The sequence below is a fragment of the Eulemur rufifrons genome, chromosome 1 (genome assembly GCF_041146395.1).
Source record: "Eulemur rufifrons isolate Redbay chromosome 1, OSU_ERuf_1, whole genome shotgun sequence".
NCBI classification, from domain to species: Eukaryota; Metazoa; Chordata; class Mammalia; order Primates; family Lemuridae; genus Eulemur; species Eulemur rufifrons.
Window position 1 is genome coordinate 30810974 of NC_090983.1, and position 21010 is coordinate 30831983.

General features: G+C 40.1%; 1 protein-coding gene across 2 annotated transcripts in view; it reads right to left on the reverse strand.

The window, feature by feature from the left end:
* The window catches only part of CDK15 (cyclin dependent kinase 15), a 76628-nt gene that overhangs the window by 20306 nt on the left and 35312 nt on the right, over positions 1-21010 (reverse strand). For both annotated transcript variants that reach the window (XM_069468689.1, XM_069468679.1), the window contains exons 9-10: positions 19047-19140; positions 13467-13530 (exon numbers count right to left, since the gene is read on the reverse strand). In XM_069468689.1, the coding sequence (XP_069324790.1) occupies positions 13467-13530; positions 19047-19140 (158 nt within the window). The remainder of the gene's footprint in view (positions 1-13466; positions 13531-19046; positions 19141-21010) is intronic.

The window sequence follows — 21010 nt, forward strand, 5'->3', positions numbered from 1 at the left end:
TTCTATTATTCTTTTTTTTTTTTTTTGAGACAGAGTCTCACTCTGTTGCCCAGGCTAGAGTGAGTGCCGTGGTGTCAGCCTAGCTCACAGCAACCTCAAACTCCTGAGCTCAAGCGATCCTCCTGTCTCAGCCTCCCGAGTAGCTGGGACTACAGGCATGCGCCACCATGCCCGGCTAATTTTTTCTATATATATTTTTAGCTGTCCATATAATTTCTTTCTATTTTTAGTAGAGGTGGGGTCTCGCTCATTGCTCAGGCTGGTCTCGAACTCCTGAGCTCAAACGATCCGCCCACCTCGGCCTCCCAGAGTGCTAGGATTACAGGCGTGAGCCACCGCGCCCGGCCTATTCTTGACACTATTTAACACAAACTAAAACCACCCTGAAAGGGGACAATTTCTCATTCATTCTAGAATTACTAGTTGAATGCTGATTCTATGTACGGCCATAAGAGGAGTTTTGAGGGGGTGCAAAATCCTTCTATTTCTCACTCCAATTTGAGAAAAGAATATTTCAACTCTCATTTAAAATGATATTTCTGCCTTATACTTTTTTTTAGGCCTGAACTGTAAGAATTTTGGTTTTAAAAAAAGTCTTCCTCCAACTCCTATATGAACAGAATACGGAAGACTATTTATCACAACAAAGAATTTAATCATAGTTGGGCAAAAAATTATTTTGATAATACTGACATTTATGTTGGCATATGCATACAAAGACCTGGAAGACTACTCACTAGCTAGTGATAGTGGTTATAGGGGCTTATCTTTTTTTATTTTTATGCCTAGTTTCTCAAACTTTCTTTTAATAAAAGCATATACAGTATTATTGTATAATTTCAAAAGTAATTTCAATTAAAAATTGAATTTATAGTGCTAAAGAGTTATAGAGTGAAAGAAGTGATCAAAGAAAGTGATTTCAGTGAGTTTTCAAGGTCAGATGCAATCAAATGGGACCTTTCTGCAGTGCTTTATAGTCCCAGGTGAGCATTAGGGAAGCACTTGTATTAACACAGACAGGTTATTTACTCTCTGTTCAGTATAATTGTGCCTAAGTTCAAAATAACCAGCAAAGATAAGAATATCTGGCATTTGTTTAGTATGTTTATTTCCAAACCCCACTTTCTGCTGCCTATTTACAGTTCTTTGCTGGCCAAACAAAATTAAAATATTTCCTCATTCAGTCATATCCCAATTTCCAATCAACATAATTAAATCCATTTCAATCCTCTCCCATTTTGTGTGTTTTCCTTCTGAGAGCTCTGTGTGCTGTGTTTTTTGGCCTTTAAAAATACTATTTCTGACTCCAGTGTTGTTCTTGTGGAACATGGGTTGGGAGTTAGCTGAATTCAGGTTTGAATACTAACTCTACTGCTTCAGTTTTGCTGAGTCCTTACTCAAGATCTTTTGACCAAGGTGACTCTCAGTTTTCTTAACGCAAGCTGGAGTATTCACCTCACAAGGATGCTGAAGCAACCCAACAGGACAATGCACGTAAGGTGCCCACTTGGACCACTAAACAAAATACCTCCTATTTGCTTTTCCTTTCTCTTTCTTTTCCTTTGAAAAGTAATGGTCAGTGTAAACAAGGCGTGGTTGGGCATTTGGACCCGGGATCCAGGTTTTGAATCCACGTGATGCCACTTACCAGCTGTGACCTAATGGTGTTGCTTAAGCTCACTGGGTCTCAGTTTTCTCATCTGTGGAAGGGAGATAATAATAGTTCCCACTGCAGAGAGTTGTGAGAATTAGGATAGTAAGTATAACATAAGTGTTTTCTCACTCTTTATCTCTCTTTTTTTTTCCTGTTTCTTTCCCTTATCTGATGTAGCATGCTTCTCTCTCCCCTCTCAAGTATTTCTGCCTTACTGTTCTCCTTGGAAACCTTCTATAACTGTTTCTTTCTCCTGAAATTCTAACTTGTTCCAAGTTCCAGTTCTTATATCTGGCTTGATTTCTTTTGAGTCCTCAGTGTGGGCCAGAGGTATGTTTCTTAGCCGTGTGGTACAGTAACACGAACACAAGCCCAGGCTTAAATCTCCTTTTTGCTACTTACGAGCTCTGAGACTTTGGAGAAATTGCTTAACCTCTCTGGTTAATTAATTGAGAAATTTCCAAAACTGTAAAAGGGGACCCATTTTCCAGCTGCTGGGAGGAGTAGATAAGATTAAGCATGTGGCATGTAGTAGGGGCTCAATAAGTGTTAGTCTCATTCCTTTTCTTTTCTTTTTCTTGTTTTCACCTCCCATTTTGGAGAGGTAGCATGGTCTAATACAGTGGTTCTCAAGCAGAGCTGAATATTAGCATTGCCCGGGGAGCTTTTAGAAAAAAGGAAGCCCTGGAGTCTGATTCAGCTAGTCTGGGGAGGGCCCAGGCATTGGTTGGGTGTTGTACAGTTATTATGTCTTTAATGGTCTCCAGATGTTTCTAGCGAGGAGCTAAGACAGAGGACGGCTGGTCTAGCAGAAAGGGCAGGGTCTACCACTCACCAGCAACTCGACACACACTTTTCTGAGGCTCATTTCCTCATCTGTAACAACTCAAGTGACGTGGTTGTCCTTCCAAATGAATCATGTATATAAAACTAATCGATGTATATTAACATTGCAGAACATAGTATCTGACATGTACCTAATATGTTGCTCAAGGACATGAAAGAGGAAACATGACAAGGGAAAACTCGGTTCTTATAAATTCTACCAGAAGAGGATGACTTATCAGAGTTGCCCCAGGACCCCGGGAGTGACATCTTGTACTTGAGGGTTCACGTTCTGTGTAGACGGATTGTGCTGCCTTCCCACATCTGTGTTGTAGCTATAGTAGCTGAGATAGAGGGATTGATGTGTCCAGGGTCAGTCAGGGAGCAGCTACGGAGCAGAAGCAAAGCCCAGCACCTATCTGTGGCCTACCCTCCCACTCAGGCAGATAACCTGATGCCGAATGACCTTGCCTCTCTCATTGATTTTTCCCGGTAGTTAAGCTGTAAGTGATCAGTGAGAGAATGATCCACAAACAGATAGGCATTTTACACAGCACCATTTCAAGAGGAGCCTGTTTCTCTGGCTTCAATAGCCTCTGAAAATAATAGGTCTGGAGGTAGCTTGTTTCCCTTCTCCTTCCAAAGATGATAGTACATCATTAGACCAGATTTTTCCTCATCTCCTCCCTCTGCAGTTCTTTTTAAAAGAGTTCTCATTTGAGTTCAATTGGAATTTGAGGCAGGAAAAGCCAAGTAAGTTGCAAAAGAAAACTAAATAAAGCAGAACATTTAAATTTCCAAACTAAATGGAGTAAAATTAAAACGAGGGCAGAACTGTTGCTACCATAGTAAAAATAGCCCATTTTCATAAATGTTTAATAAAGCCCTCATTTCACAACTGATTCAATAGGGTAACCTTAGTCAATAGAGATTTGTTGATTGATTGGTAAAACATCACCGGGACCATTTTGAGTCTTAGCTCAGGGTAAAACATTTTCTAGTTACTATAGTCTTGCCACAGTCACCCTAAGGTTATCTTATAGTGCAGTCTGCTGAACTACACCTCTGGAATTTCCCAAATACAATGCATTCTTGAGATATCATATATTTAAATAGTTGATAATGTTGTTAGCCTTGTTTTGCTATCTTAAGCAGTAACTTTAAAATTGCACTGCCAAAATCTGTAGCTCTTTTTCTCCCACCTCCCCCTCACCGCTACCCCAAACACACACACACACACTCGCACACACTCATACCCTGGCAGCTGCCTGCTCCACTCCTCCCAGGTAGCTGGCTCAGAGGCTTCCTCAGTCTTTGGCTCCAGGAGTCTTTACCAGGGTTTTGCTTCCTCTCTGAGCATCATGAGGTCTCTAAGACCTCATGTTCTCACCAAGGGTGCTCCCTGGTATTTGAGCCAACTCATATTTGCAGCTTATCACTTTTCTAACCTTGTGTCAAAACTTTCCATGGATTCTGAGAAAATATCCCATCCTCTGAAACCTATTCCCAATGTCTCTGCGGAGGAAGGAGAGGCCAGGCCTTGCTCCCAGTGGGTGGAGAAGGTGTCAGGGAAGGGCATCCTCAGGACTCTCCCCTCTCGTGAGTAGGGGGCCCGACCGTCCACCCCCACAAAGGATTGTTGAGCTATAGCTTGATCGTGCCTTTCAGTGTTTATTGTATTTGATGATGCATCACTGGACAACATTTGCCACTCCCTGCAGTCTCTACAAATATTTAAGAGCTGCCACATGCTCAGCAGTAAGAATACACAGACATTGTACCTAGCCCTACCCCATCAAACTTATGGTCACATGATTTCTGTGGTATTCTTATTATAATATCATCTCCTGGTCTCCTTCAGCCCCGCTGGCTGGTCTTTCTCAGCTTCCAAAGGACTCCTTTCCCTCCACCTGGCCCTTCAGGACTGGTTCCCCAAGGTTCCATCGTGGACTTCTCTTCTTTCTCTACACACCCTCCCTTGGGCAATTTAATTCACACCTGGGACTTTAAAAACTGATTCAAGCAGATGATTTATTCTGTATTTCTAGATTGGACTCTTGTACTCGGTTTCTATTTGCTTTTTAGACATCTCCATTTGGTGGTCCCACAGATATCTTAATCTCAAAATCTTGTAACCTTATACTCATTACCTTCCCCACAAATCTGTTTGTTCTCTCTTTTATTCCCTGTCCTAGGAATGGTGCTGTGGTTCTCTCACCCAATGGAGATAAGTGTCTCCTTCAAACCCAAATCCGATCAGTTACAACCTCCCATGGACTCTACCTTCTAGATACTTTTTAGATCTGTTCCCTCCTTTCCTTGCCACATTGAGTCTGGTCTTGCTTGCTGCCAATTCTATTCTATAGTCTTCCAAGCAATTTTTTTCTAAAAGTTAAATCCTGCCATATCACCTCCCTGCTAAAAAATCTTCCAATGCCTTCTCTTTGCTTATAGGTCAAAGTCCAAATTCTTAGGATGATTACCAAGCACTTTCCAATATGGCCCCTGTCTACCCTTCCAGGTTAATCCTCAGCTGTGGTCCACCACAAGGCCAACATCCTAAGCTGCCCTGGGCAATTTACCTGCTTGGTATATTATAAATACACTTGCTTTCCTATTCTTTTGCATCCAGTTCCTTTGTCTGGAATCTTTCCCCTCTTGGTCACCTGGAGAAGCCCACCTTTCTCTAGTCATCTTGGAGACCCAGCCCGCATCTCTTTTTCTCAAAACCATCCCTAAATTCCCCCAGTTAAGAGGGCCTTTCTCCTAGTGTTCTTAAAGGTCCTCAGGGGATAGAATATACTTCCCACATTGTACTATTTATTTCTTTCCCCTTCTAGACTATATTCCTTGAAGGCAAGTATCAATGTCTTAGTTATATTTCACTCTCCCAGTCCCTAGCACCTAGCATTCAATAAATATTTGCTGAATGAATATGAAGTTGATGCTTGGATGAAAAACAAAAATGAAATAAATTTATGAAACCTTATTCTTAAAATGTAAAAGTAACTCAAGTGAACCCACTCGTGTATCCTGTTCTGTGTTTTACAGAGATTGATGGTGCAAGGCCCTGGCCATGAAGGTGAAGAAGGAGCCTCTGGTTTAGCCATTTCCATGACAGTTGGCACCTCATAGCCTCTTTTCTTCTTGAACTGGGAAGGAACATGGTAGAGTTTAACTTGATTTTTATTTTTTTTAACATTAAAAAATTGTGTATTTTTTAACTGATAAATAATAATTATATGTATTTTCAGGGTTTTACTTTAGAAAAAATATTTTTTACCTGCTTTTACTCACTTGCAATTTTTCCTATTCTTAATTACTTTAAAATCATCTACTCCCCCCTCAATAAAAACTAATAATTGACACCAAATAAATTAAAGATGAGAAAACTAAAAATAAATGTAGAAACTAGAAGCAACTATTAATGAAGATCAAAGTGGCTGTGTATCTAAATTAATTTCACTGACTGATTTGGGGGACGGGTTAATAAAGATGTTAATAGTAACTCCCCAGGAGCTTTCGGCAACGCTCCAGAAGTGAGACAGTAATGAGTCCAATCGAGGCTCACAGATGCAGCAAACGCCAGTGGCTTCATTAGCTGCAGCGAGGGAGGCTGCTGGAGTCCCAGGGTAGGGACTTCACTCAGATTAAGTTCCTGAAACATGTCGCCAAGCTCACAGATTCTAAAATCAAGTCTGGGTGGAAAGACATAATCATTTTGAAATGGATTTGGAAAAGTGTTACTAGCTGATCCTCAGTCTAGGGCACTGTTTGAATTATCAGACTGTAATATTTGCCCTTTGCTAGTTGGAAGGTAAAGTGGAACGCTGCTATGAACACCACCTTGGAGTCCAACAGGCCTGGATAGTCTGGGTTACCCCCTACCTCACCAGGTGACCCTAGGCAAGACACACACCTCTCAAAGCCTCAGCTCTAAAGTCTATAAAGCAAGGATGATAACAGCGCCCCTATCTGATCAGACTGTTGTGAATCAAAGTAAAATATTATATGCAAAGTACCTAACTCTTAGCTAGTGCTCAACAAATAGTAGTTATTATTACTCAGTAGTAACAAAGTGAATAATAACTTTGCTCTTGGCAAAGCAGACAGAACAAGAACTTTTAGAATCCTAGAGGGTGCAATTGGAACTAGAACCCGGATTTTTTAATTGCTAGTCATTGATTTCATTTCACAAATATCTATTGACTACTATTATGTATCAGTAAAGGGGCATGTGTCAAATACTAGATAGGTTTGCTCTATAGAAGGCTTCAGCACTTTTTCCACTACACCATATTTGGGTGAAATTAAATAACACTAAGCTATCTGTGATTTAGTAGCCTTTACTGCATACCCATTATGTAGGATGTAGATAACAAAAGTTCTTCCAGGGAAGGACCCTGTGGGCAAAGGATGGACAGACATCTTACTGCAGATCAGGTATGGGAACAGAATGCACCCATTACCAGATAGGGATGGCCTTAACAAGTGCTCAGACTGACTTAGGCAGGTGTTTGAAAACTGAGAGTCTGCTCTTATGAGGTAAAGATTCAGGCAAGGTTTAAATCAAACAAGCAAAAAACAAAAGTCAGTTCCGGCACCAGGAGGTGTGCCTGACATCTAGAAGGAGGCCAAGATTTCCAAGGGAACTAAACGTTAAGAAACAGAGATGGCATCATTTCTTATGCCCCTGTCCTTAGGTCTGAACCACGGCAAGTCATCGTGCAGCTGAACTTCCAGACTGTGTAGAAAACAGAATGGGAACTAACTTGCACTGGGCACCCACTAAAAGTTAGACGCTATAGCAGATGCAGTTCAATAATTTCATTGATTTCTCAGAACCAACCTGCAAAATGAGACGGGAGGACCCAAGATGATTAATGAAAGGAGAACAAGGTTTGGATGCAGATCTGACCGATTTCCAACCACAAAATGCCTCTGTGTAGGCTTGGGAGAAAGCCTCTGTTTCCTCGTCTGCAGAATCGGGCTACTCCGTTCAGTACTGATCTTGGCAATTACGTATGTTCTGTGCCTGGCACATAGGGAACATTTTTAAAATGAAAGGATTTCTCCCATTTTGCAGATTAGGGAATTGGGAAATAAGTAACTTCAAGTTCCCCCAGATAGTAAAAGCGGGAGCTCAGACTACAGTCCCACATAAGAGTTGATGCCCATAATTAAAGCCTCTCTTATCCGTATTTTCCCCCTTACTTCAATCCACTGAATAACTCCCTCGGCTGACAGCTGATGCCGACACAGATGCACATCTTCGCTTGTGTTCACAGCAAACACACAGACACTTGCTCAGAACCCCTCGAGCCCAAAGCATAATAGCTCTTTATCATCCCAGTGGGGACAAGGATTATTTTAGATTTTAATCATCATCTGTCCCATAGTGGTGTCAGATGCAGTGAAGCTCTCACATTGGATTTAAGGTCAAAATAAGACATTCCAAGAGTGAGGCTACATTGTTGTAATATTAATACAATGCCGTGTGATATCAGTTTGCCAGCCCTGTTGTTTCTTGCTTCCACCTGGTGGTCAGAAGTTGATAAAGCAAGCATGCTGAAAAACAACGGGGTATCAGCAGGATCCCTTGGCCTGTCGTTTGCAGTACATCTGATTCTGGTCCCTGCGGGGCTTTTAGTACCGCTTTCCTGCCTTTTGATTTCCACTAAGTTCCTCCAGTGGAAAAACTTCCCATGTGCAGTGTTCTTTCCTCGGACTGAAAGAACCAGGATAATCCCGGATGCTTCCCCGCGGCTGAACTCATGTCACAAATCAGGCATGATTTTCAGCAGATATTTCTTTAAAAGTTTGAAGGCCTCTGTGGACTCTATTCCCTTCTCTATGGGAACAGGCATCAAAGAGACAGGAATAAAATGCTTTGCACGCACATCAGGAACTAATTGCCAATTTGGCAAATGCATTGACTAATGTCATGCACTGTTATTTCTAAATCCTCTCCTGTCCTTGACCCCCAGTATCTAGATGTAAACTTGGAACCATTAGTGGAGAAGGATAAAGTCTTCTGGTGCCTCAAATGGAATTGAGAGGGATTTAAACTCAGCGCTTTTGAGTGTGGTGAAATGAACCCAGCAGTACATTAATGCTAGGATTTGAGCTCACACAGCGTGAGCGCTTTCAGAAACTGTGTTTAAGGAAGCAAACAGAGCTACGACAGACCCTTTCAGTGGAGCAAAAGGAGTTGGATGAAACAATCAATGACACATTAAAAACCACAACTGGGCTGCAATCATGTGGGCAGGGAAAAAAAGTTTCTCTTTATCACAGGATCTTTGCATCTAGTGAGATGGTGACTGGACAACCTCCAGAGGAGTAAGGCCTCTGTTTACTTTAGCTGAGAAATGTCTAAATATTTAGTTGATTCTCTTAAAAGCCCTACACGATTCTGTAGCAAACAGGTCTCTAAGGTATGATTTTATCAGCTCTATATTGCCATTGGAAAATCTATTTAAAGGAAATTTGGAAAAGAGAAATCCGAAAATATGATTAAAAGTATGTTAACTTTTTTTCTCTCTCAAAATTAACTAATTTTAATGTCCCTCAAATACTTAGTTTAAGACCAACACCTTGGCAGTTAATACTTTCTCTTAACTGGCTCTAAACGGTTCTCTACTTCTCATATATGCTTCATTCCTATTAGTTCTGACGGTGAAACAGAAACGGTAGGGTTTGCCACTGTCCAGGTGGCCCCAAAGTGCTGAGGCTCCAAATGGGGGTGACTCCCGAAGCCTTTTTTCTGGGAGTGGCAGGGGGAACTAAAAAGGCTGAAGGAACTTTGTAAAAATGTCTACAGGGAATCCACCTTTTAAATTCACACTACTGTCTTGCAGATTTTAGCCAAGACAAACAACCAGTTTGCTTTAAGCTTCTGGGATCTTCTGCGCAGCAAATCCAGACCATCCCAGATATGGCATCCATTGGGGCTTTCTTTCCCCTTTCCCGACTTTCTGGTAGTGGAACCCCCTTCAGCACGCCTCTGTATTATTGCTTCCTGTGGACTGTTATTAAGGGTCACCACACTCCCTCCCCTCCCCCACTGCAGGAGGCCCCCGCAGCCCAGTCCCCGCCAGCTTGATTAATGTGTCTTGGCTAATTGTGTGAAAGAGGCAGCCCTTTAGCAAGTGTGACCAGTTTATTGTTCAGCCAATCAGGGGCGCCTCAGTTAGCATGTGAAAAGGAGGTGTGTTGCTGGGGGAGGGTGAGTGTTCTGGCGGCTGAGTCAAAGGAGGAGCATTTTGGGGGGTCACAGAGCAACACCCACTTCTTTGAGGGGATGTTACTATGCTCTACTAAACCTGTAAACCTCTTACTCAAAGCACTTTTTTTCTCCTCCCTCTTTTTTCAAGATTTTTTTTTTTTTCCCATGGTGCAAGCAGGCACGACACTGGCTACTCTGCAGATGGAGTTCACGTTCCAGGGTCTTTAATATTTCACTTTTATATTTCTGTTAGAGAATGATCCTGCTGAGAGTCTGGGAATCTGTGTTCGTCAGAACCCCCTCACTGACACTTGGATATATTGCTCTGAAAGCTATCCCAGGAGAAAAGATTAAACAAAAAAAAGCGCCTACTTTTCAAAGCCTACTTCTCAATCTGCCCACATCAAAATAAGACAACTGGCCCTTTGAAGTAGAGGACACAGAGTTCTCAGCCAGCTTGCTTAAAATGGGGAGTGGGGGAGAAGGAAAGAAAGGAAAGAAGGAAGGAAGAAGGGGACTGGGAAAGGGAGGGAGGGAAGGAAGGAAGGAGGGAAGGAATGAACAAACAAGGAACTAGTCTCTAAAATGATACAACTCTCTTACCTTGCCCAGATTTAATCAGGCACAAGAGTCTGAACTGAAGGCTAGGAAACCTACAATCGTGTTCATCAGAGCCCCAAGAAAACAGTTAACTGGTCAGAGAAATCTGTTCAGCTGGGTCAGCACCAGGTGATTTTTTTCACAAACCTGTATAAACAGAAACATTACTGTCCTCCTCAAGGAAGTCTGGACAAGGGCTAGAAATGGCGGGGTGGGTGTGGATGGACACTGGGTGGTCCTCCCAACTTCTGAACAATTAGGTTCCCTCAAAATTGTACTGACTGAGTTCAAAGTTTGGGGGCTCTTACAACTACTTAGAATGAAAAGGAAAGGAATGGAAATCTTATCCAGAATGATGTTGACACAGTTCTCATCTGGGGCATTTTTTGGCTCCCATCTTATCTTCTGCTCCACTTAATCACTGGGTTCAAGCTCATGGAAGCAGCAGCAGCAGTTCAGGCATGGGGACAGAAGGGGGCGGGCTCAAAACAGACTTACGATTCACATAAGAGGGTGTTCCTGGAACACAGATGTTGATGACCCTTTTAAAACATAGTCCTTAGGATTGAGTTATCAATAGTACTGACCCCACACCCGAGACACGCTGGACTTCTAAGATTTCCAAATGCAGAGTTAGACATCTTGGCTATGGCTAAGATGTCTTCCATGGAAGCAGGGCTCACACATGAGTGCCCCAGTAACAAGGAGAACTGGTGAAAGAGTGTGGATGAATGAACACAAACCCAAACTCTAGAGATCCAAGAATGTACCATATCCATCCACGCAGCCCTGGCACACGCCACAGGGCCTGGCAGATAGTAGGTGCCTGAACATTTTTTACTTATTTGAATGAAATTAAATCCTTACAAGAAAAACAATGCAGAGTAGGAGCCCTATTGATGTTAGGCCTGGAGAATTTTCTTCATAAATAGAAAAGGTGTACATTATTTTGAAACAACAGCAAAACAAAAAATGCAAGATATTTCTCTCTGTTTTGTTGGAACCCAGTTATCTTATTTAGCACAGAATCTGGCAGGGAAGCACTTTGGCCAAGTTTCTATTATTATTGTTCTCACCAAGACTGTCTATATTAAGGATCACTGTTTATCGGCCAGACCAACCTGAAACCCCAATGTCTGAAGTTTGGGGAGCAGCATATGCTCACCACAGCAGCTTTGTACCAACATCATTTAAGTTGTTTCCTACAACCCATCTGTGACCCTGAACTTCTGCTGGCATCCATATTAGGAAGCTGAGAGAAAACAGAGAGCAGAGAGGACAGGGAGAAGTATAGTCAGGGAGGAAAAACATGAGAACCAGTTTCTCCTAGAAACCATGGCAGCTGGAGATAGGAGCAATCAAAGACTGGACCACAGTCTCCACAGAAGCTTGTTCTTTTCCTCTCTATCTCAGACCAATGGAAACAAGCACTATTCCAAGCCCTGTGGCCAAAGGGTGGCATTTTTCTTAGGCATTAAACTCTAGCAAAATAGTTAGAAATCATAAACCATTTGTAAATGACTCTAAGGCCAAAGCAGCTGAAAGGATTTCACAGTTAGTCTTTAGCTTGCTGTGGGGGTTCCATAATCCTGGTTGGTTCAAGATGCCTGATCCCTGTGTAGAACTGCTTGAGCAAAAGTATTAGATGCTGGAGAAAAAAAGAAAGAAAAAGAAAAGGCCCCAGCTTTCTATGTCTTTTGTTTTCTTCTTTAATCACCTTTTTAATCTCCCTACAATTTCTTGCTCTCATGACATCCTTCCAGGATAATCTCATATCAAAGTAATGATAATAATTTGTGAAGATGTCATTTTTTAGTGATGAGACAATGTGGGACTATAAAGACTAGACAACCTGGCTTGGAGCATATTCACCTTAATCTTGTCCATATCTGTACATATCTACCTTCCCTTTCATCCTGCCAGTGAGAGTCCAGCTTTGGCATGGCCTTTATTGGTTTCTCCAGCTTCTGATATGGTCCGTCATCCTGTGGCTCATTGCTTGTCCCCTCCCTTCTGTCTGAACATCCTTAAAGCGACTACTAAGTAGGCTGGGCGTGGTGGCTCATGCCTGTAATCCTAGCACTCTGGGAGGCCGAGGCAGGAGGATTGCTTGAACTCAGGAGTTCGAGACCAGCCTGAGCAAGAGCGAGACCCCATCCCTACTAAAAACAGAAAGAAATTAGCCAAACAACTAAATAGAAAAAATTAGCCAGGCATGGTGGCACATTCCTGTAGTCCTAGCTACCTGGGAGGCTAAGGCAGGAGGATTGCTTGAGTCCAGGAGTTTGAGGTTGCTGTGAACTAGGCTGATGCCACAGCACTCTAGCCTGGGCAAGAGAATGAGACTCTGTCTCAAAAAAAAAAAAAAAAAAAGTGACTACTGAGTAATCTGATCCCTCTGGTGTATCCTTGGGGCAACTTCTCAAAGATGTCCCCCATGGACAACACCTCCAACACCTCCAAATCCACCCCCAGCAGCCAGTCTTGGCAGACCAAACATGACAGAAAATTATTGTCATGTCTAGAAGCAATGGATGAACTCTTGATAAGTATAATCTAAAGACATCTTACCTGGCCTGCCCTAGGGCTAGTAAGCCTTTACCTTCCCTCTGTTACATTAGCTTTCTTTTTTTCCTTAAAAAAAATTTTTTTTAGAGACAGGTTCTCACTGTGTTACCCAGGCTGGCTTGAACTTCTGGGCTCAAGCGGTACTCCCACCTCAGCATCCCAAGTAGCTGGGGTTACAGGTACACAGCACTGCACCTGGCCAGATTTTCTGTTTGTACTTTATGAGTATGATAATCTAGCAAATAAATTCATAATAGTTATGGGGCTCAAAAGCGAGACCATCTTATGAGTTGTTCTCTTGAGCCACTGGATATTTGAAAATGGATATGGAACCTACAGTAACAGTCATTTCAAATTCTCTTTAGCTTCCTATTTATGTTTTACAGAGTTGGGGAACTGATCCAACATCAACTATTATTTCAGTGTCCTCCTAATACAAGGATTAGTCAGGGAATATATGAATCTAGAAATTCATCTAGACCTATCTTTGCTGTTGAGTTCACAATACCCTGTTGGTGTGGCCAATGCTTTCCTTACATTACTATTAATATAATAATTCTTAGAGTATTCAGAAGCTAAGATCAATATTACCCGGATTGTAGTTAGGTAGCTTGGAGACTCCAGGCCAGGTATCTTCTGTAGGGACTCCCAATACCTATATGAAGACAAAGAAAGACAAAGAAAGGTGAAGGAGGAGATGAGGTGGATGGAGCAGGTATGGAGACATTGAAGACAGAGCAGGGAGGAACAAGGAAGAATTAGATGTATGTCACATTACGCCAGCTGATGACTACGAGAAAGAAATTTAGTCTTTCCAACATTTGTAGTTTCTTGGGCAACACCATAATGTATTCATATGGTCCTCAGCCTGTGTCCTCACTAACTTGTTGTTCTGAGGCAGAGCATACAGCCTTGCTTAAAGTTATATTCTCGTCACTAAGTATTTCTTACATGGTCACCATGCATTAGAATGCCATGCTGGGAGTTAGGGATATAAAGAAGCAGGAGTAACTGTCCTTTTGCCTAGTATCAGATGACCATATGTATATTGACAAGAGACACTTGACAGCTTAAACTATACCTCAGCATGGGCATTCAGCTGTTTCCCAATATGCTCAGAATAAAAAGGATTCAGATTACTGACCTCCAGGCAGTGGAATGTTGGCTAAAGATGACCTCAAACCCAACTGTAGTTCTTTCTATCAAATTCATCTCATTTGCTTGTTTTCTCTGTGGCCAGCAGCTTGGAATATGGTATTTGGTTTTTCACTGGTGGATTGTAATGGTAACAACATCACTTGAAAAAGAGCTGGCCTACACTTTGGATTACCAAATTGAAACTCTAGTTTTTAATTAAGATATATGAAAATAAAAGTCTTTTGGAGTACAAAGCCAAGACAGTTCAGATTTTGGACAGAGCTGTCACCACGATTTTCCCAGTAGGCACTATGTTACCGTTCTTTTAAGATAATCATAAAAGCCCATGGCCAGTTATATCTGTGAGCCAGAATAACATTGTTTTGTGAAATTCTAATACAACACTAGTAGTTTTCATTACACCACTGCAATATATTACTTTTCTCAGAAGCATACCTCATTGTAACTCTTTTCAGAAGCATCACGCCCAGAGTCTAGTGGATCCATCTGTAAAATGCTGCATACAGATGCCTGCCCAACTGTTAAGGCAGGAAGTCAATTGCCCAAAAATGACTGAATATAATCAATGAAGAAGCCGAAACCTTAATATCTATCAGCTTGCTAACTAGGACTCTGGCTGAGAGGTATACCTTTTGGTGCCTGTTAAGCTTGTCTTCAAACAAAAGTAGTGCTATTTTCCCTCATATACATGAAAAAATCATGCCACCCAGTAAAGTCTTTCTTCTTTGATCCATTCCCTAAACAAACTGAACAGTGACTGAGAGGATTATAGGCTTTTCCTATCAACCACCCTGAGCCTGAGGGAACACTAAGAATCCTGGAATCCATTTTGAAAAACCAACTGGACTAATTCTTCTTTTGTGGGGGTGGCCAGGGGATGGGCAGCTAATTCTTTTCTAGCCTACCATTGTATGTACTTGCACAGAAGCATGTGTAAACAAGTGGTTGTGACTCCCATGTATCCATACATCCCTCTTTGCTTTCAAAGAACAATGAAAAGAAAGCAAAGATGACGAAGAGAAAACAATATATAGCATTACATTCATGCTTTCTCCAAGGTGAAATTTCTCAGAATTCCCAAAAATTATATTATATTTAACTAAAGCCAACAACAAAAGCCAATGGATATCAAAACTTTTTAAAAATCTTATGTTCAAAGCTTCAGGCTTGAAATGTTATAAGTTTAAACAAAAATTCAATATACTTGATTTGGATATTTGATGCTCAGTTTCTATTTGAAAGTGATTGAATTATTTTTCACTTGAGGAAATCACTAAATCTCCCCTTCACTGTCTGGGAAACTGAAAACCAAAAATTGTTGATTTACTCTCTCCCTGAAAGCTCTTAAAAGGCAGCTAGTGAGTGCTATGTTTTAAACCACAGTGAGCTACAGGGACTGTTTATCTGCCTTTGTTGGAATGGAAAATAAAGGCATTTTGATTAATGGATTTAAAGTCTTCATAGTTTTTTCTGATTTTAGAAATAAATCCAGGATTATTTGCAAAAAACACTTATTGAAAGAATTAGAGCTTTAGAAATTGGTCAGAAAGTGATGATGGCTATTATTTAAATGTAAACACACACACTCATACATACACACACAGGCATTTCAGAAACATGGTAAAATAAAGATTCAGGACTTTGCAATATGTCTTTATTCCTAAGAGTGAGATCTTTGTATAAATGTAGAAGAAAATTGTGGTTGGGAGATTTAGAATGGACCCACTGCTTTCAAAGAAACAATTCTAACATCAAATATCATAGAACTTGAAATAGCTTTCCTATTTTCATTTGTGTAGACCAGATTTAGTAAAATACAAATTCAGTAACTATTTGTAATCTATATAATTTTCCAAACTGCTTCACAGGCAACAAAAAGTGAAAATAGACAAACTGGAATATATCAAATTAAAAAGCTTCTGCGTACCAAAGGAAACAATCAACAGAGTGAAGAGACAACCTATAGATAGGAGAAAATATTTTCAAACCATTTATCTGATAAAGGGTTAATATCCAAAATACGTAATAGCAAGAAAACAACTCCATTAAAAAATGGGCAAATGATCTGTTATGATTCGAATGTGTGTGTTCCCTCCAAAATTCATGTTGAAACTTATTCCCAATGCAATAGTATTAAGAGGTGAGGCCTTCAGTGAGTGATTAGGCTGGAGGGGCTCTGCCCTCATGGATGGGAGTAATGCTCTCATAAAAGGGCAGGATGGAACTAGCTAGGCCCTTTTGTTCTTCCATCCTTCTATCATGTGAGGACATAATATTCATCCCATCTGGAAGAAGCAACAACAAGGCACAATCTTGAAAGCAGAAACTGGGCCTTCACTAGACACTGAACCCACTGGTGCCTGCATCTTGGACTTCTCAGCCTCTGGAGCTGTGAGAAACAAATATCTATCCTTTATAAATTGCCCAGTCTAAGGTATTTTGTTATAGCAGCAGGTATGGACTAAGACAAGACTTCAATAGACATTTCTCAAAAGAAGACAAATGGCCAATAGACATATAAAAAAATGCTCAATATCACTAATCATCACAGACATGCAGGATAAGATCATGGTGAGATATCATTTCATGCCTGTTAGAATGACTATCATGAAAAAGACAAAAGATAAGTGTTGGTGAGGATATGGAAAAAAGGGAACACTTGCATACTATTTGTGGAAATATAGTCCAGCCATTATAAAAGATGGTATGGATGTTCCTCAAAAAATTAAAAATGGCACTACCATATGACCCAGCTATCCCACTACAGGGTATGCATCCATAGGAAATGAAATCAATGTGTTGAAAGGATATCTACACTCTCATGTTCACTGCAGTATTATTCACAATAGCCAAGATATGGAATCAACTTAAGTGTCCATCAAAAGATGAGTGGATAAAGAAAATATGGTATATATACACAATGGAATACTATTCAGCCTTAAAAAGGAAGGAAATCCTGTCATTTGTGACAATATAGATGAACCTGGAGGACAATATGCTAAGTGAAATAAGCCAGATATGGAAAGACAAACACTGCATGATCTCACTTATATGGGGAAACTAAAAAAGTTGAGCTGGGTGCAGTGGCACATGCCTACAGTCTACTTGGAAGGCTGAGGCAAGAGGATTACTTGAGCCCAGGAGTTTGAAGCTGCAGTGTGCTATGATCATGTCTATGAATACTCATTGCACTCCAGCCTGGACAACACAGCAAGATCTCATCTCTAAAAAGAAAAAAAAAATGATAGGAGCTGCAATATTCTCTTTACATTTTGTTTAAAGAAGTTACAACTTCATGTAGCTAGAGAATCAAATATTCTGAGATCCAGAAAGGTTGGTTACACGACTACCTCATACTGGAAGTTGGAGCTGTGTTCAAAACTCATCAATTCTGACTCCAGGCCACTATTATTTGTAATATGTTTACTTGTTTTAAATTTGTAATGAGTTGTCTTAAATGTCAAATTAAGTTCCTTTGATTTACTGTAGCGTGATCAGGATAACAGTAGATGTGGATGTGGCTTCCCGGGCAGGACTGTTGGACTGACATGCTAAGACATGCTTGTTTCTGGTATGTATCACTCATTTGTTAGTACTTTATGTTCAAATTCAAGTCCAAATTCTTTCATTTACTGAATTGCCTAAAACATCCTTCAGATGGCCAGTATTAGTCACCAAGGCCAGTCCTGGAAACTTGACCTAATTCCAACCCAGGTCTTCTGACTCCAAAGCCATTACATTAGTTTGCCTCCAGCTTTGATGATATTACAGTATCCAATGATGCGATTTGAAGATAGCATTTATTTATTTTACACAGGAGTTTTGAGGAAAAAGTCTTTGAGCTTGGAAAATGTTTTCAGTTTGTGAATGCTTCCCAATTTTTTCCATGTCCTCTCATAATAATCCCCATGTTTCCAAAAGAAAATTTAATGTCAGTGATTAATCTCTATAAAATATCTTCATTTCACAAAGTACATTTTATTTTAGCCAGAAGACCAGGAGCAGGATCCAGGATGGCAAGTGATAAAGTCCCCCTGCCCCAGTTTAAAGCAGCTCGACATGTTCTACAACATGGACAAATCTTGAAAATATAAGTGAAGTAAGCCAGAAAGACAAATATTGTATGATTCCACTTGTACGAGGTGGAATAGGATTCTTGTACCTAGAACAGGAAAATTCAGGGCCTGGGAGGGAGGAGAGATGGGGAGTTATTGTTTAATGCGTACAGAGCTTCTGTTAGGGATGAAGAAAAAGTTCTAGAAATGGGTGGCAGTGATGGTGGCACAACAATGTATATATACTTAATGCCAATGAACTGTACATTTAAAAATGGTTAAGATGATAAATATTGCTATGTATATTTTACACAATTTTAAAAATCACCAAAGAAAGGAAATATACAAATGACTACGTTATGACTATAGTATGACTATAGTACTACATAAGGGACATAAAACAAAGCACATCATGGTGCAAATGAGGTAGGGATAAATAATGAATAAAGAAACGAACCACACACACACACAAAGGCACCTTGACACCTTAGGAATCTGGTTGCGGATGAGCATGATAAATAGTATGTTTCTCTCATACTAACAAAGAAAGCCTTTGTTTTATCAGACTGCTATGAAAATGTAGTGCCTTATCTTCAGTTGACAAAGGTCCAGGGCCAAATGGTAGAACTAGAACTAGAGGTGGCAAGGCAGGGACGTGGCTAAGTAGAAATGGCAGAAATTGTCCTGAGAGGTTGATACAACAGTAATAATAGGGCTCGGGAGACCCAAATGTCATCAATGGGACGGATTCATGGGCTGCTGTGGGATCAACAGGGGGCTTCCTGACCGCGCATCCCCGAGGGGCTCACACCTGTGGCAGACACCACAGTTTCTACAGCCTTAATATATGGCTTAATATCTCAGAGCAGATGGACTGCTTCATTTGTCTGTAAGGCAAATTTGGTTCAAAATTTGAAATGCAGATATTTCATTTTCTTAAGAGAAATTATTCTCTTACCTCCCAGATCTTCTCTAGCTGTTCAAGGATGTTGGAAACCCCAGGAAATAAAGGTTGACCCTGGAACATTTCAATAAAGATGCAGCCTGCACCCCTAGCAAAGGAAACAAGAATAAATCCGACACTTTCAAAGAAATCACACATGCAAAACTGGACTACTAGAATTTTTCCTCCTGAGAAATACTTTAGGGACAGTTAAATAGGAACTACATGATATTAAAAGTCTTGGGCCAAAAACCAGTCTCTGTGTCAAACAAAAATAAAAACAGCCCACAGCTTTTTGTTAAAATGGAACACAACCATCAGTAGTTAGGAACACAGTATAGTTAACCAACATTTTAGGTCATTCAAGCTCATTTTATGAGAAGAGGGGAAAGTACTGCATTCCCAAATCGCATACCCCTTTTCACTGAATCTAAGATGCTGTCATTGTAAGAAGCATCATTATTTTATGTTATCATTAAGAAACAAAAAACTGCAAGTTAAACTACGATGTGATCAGAATGTTTATTTATACTTATTGAAAGGACTGTTATATGTTTAATTGGACATAGATTGTTTTATCATATATCATATTTGTACATGCAAATTTAAGCAAAATAAATTAGTTTAGGTATTCCTAAATCGTTTTCACATTCAGCATTTGACTTAGACTCTTTGATGTCTATGTTTACCATGGTATCATCCTCTATATTAAGAGTTTGATGATACAGCATTTCTTAAAATAATCCATAAAAGAACTAAGAGTCATTGGTGCTGGGCTCCTAAACTGGCTTTGCAGTTAAGTAGCATTAGCTTACTTTTGACTCCTGCTTAAAGAATGTTGCTAAACATGTCTGATTCACTCCTTCTACACAACCATTTGCTTCCTAGGGATTAAAAAAAGGGGAAAACAAAAAAAATCTCTCTTGCTTGAATTGCTTGCAGGGTTTAATTCCAAGTCACTGACACCCTTCTGCAAGGTTTTTTTTTTTTTCTATTATGCAAGTTTTGATGCCAGTTCATTTGATGTTCACACATGTGCAATCTGAACTAGTCACAACTGCATGAGGCCTGGCTGGTGTCTATTCTAAGATGCTACTGATTGTAAGATGCATCTTGATTTAACAGACAATGTGCATTTTTAAATAGATTAAATAGAGTAAGATATAAATTTTATTTTCTATGTGATCAAACTGGAGGGTAATTCCTGAGGGACAGGAAGGGGTAAGATTTATTTTGCTTATAATGAACATTTTTATTCTCATAAGTCTTTTTTTGTTTTTTTTTTTCGTTCTTTTTTTTTTTTTTGAGACAGGGCTTTGCTCTGTCACCTAGGTTGGACTGTAGTGACACAATCATAGTTCACTGCAGCCTGCAACTCCTGGGCTCAAGCAATCCTCCTGCCTCAGCCTCCTGAGTAGCCAGGACTACAGACACGTGCCATCGTGCCTGGCTAATTTTTATATTTTTTGAGATGGGGTCTTGCTCTATGGCCCAGGCTGGTCTCAAACTCCTGGCCTCTGGAGGTCAAAGTGCTGGTATTACAGGCATGAGCCACTGCACCTGGCCACATAAGTCTTTTGAATGTTAAAAACGGTTCAGGTGACTGATTGCAGACATTATCCTCATAGTCTCAATTTTTTTTTTACTCCAAATCCCTTTCACTAAAATTCATAATTTTGCAAACTCCCTTAATCATTTTGCCATTTTTGTATTGTATGAGAAAGGGAATTTAAGTAAAACATCTTATTATAATCATATTATTAAAGATTTATTATCTTCTTTTTTCAATGATGTTAGGAATACTATATATGATCAAGTTTATTTAAAATATGGTCTTTAATATTCATATGTGTTTATTATATATGATAAATTTTTACTTTTTCCATATGACCATAGACAGATGCTATTTAATTTACTTTTCATTGATTGTATAAGAGAAAGCAGATTTCTTGACAATCAGGTTTAAAAACAATTTTTAT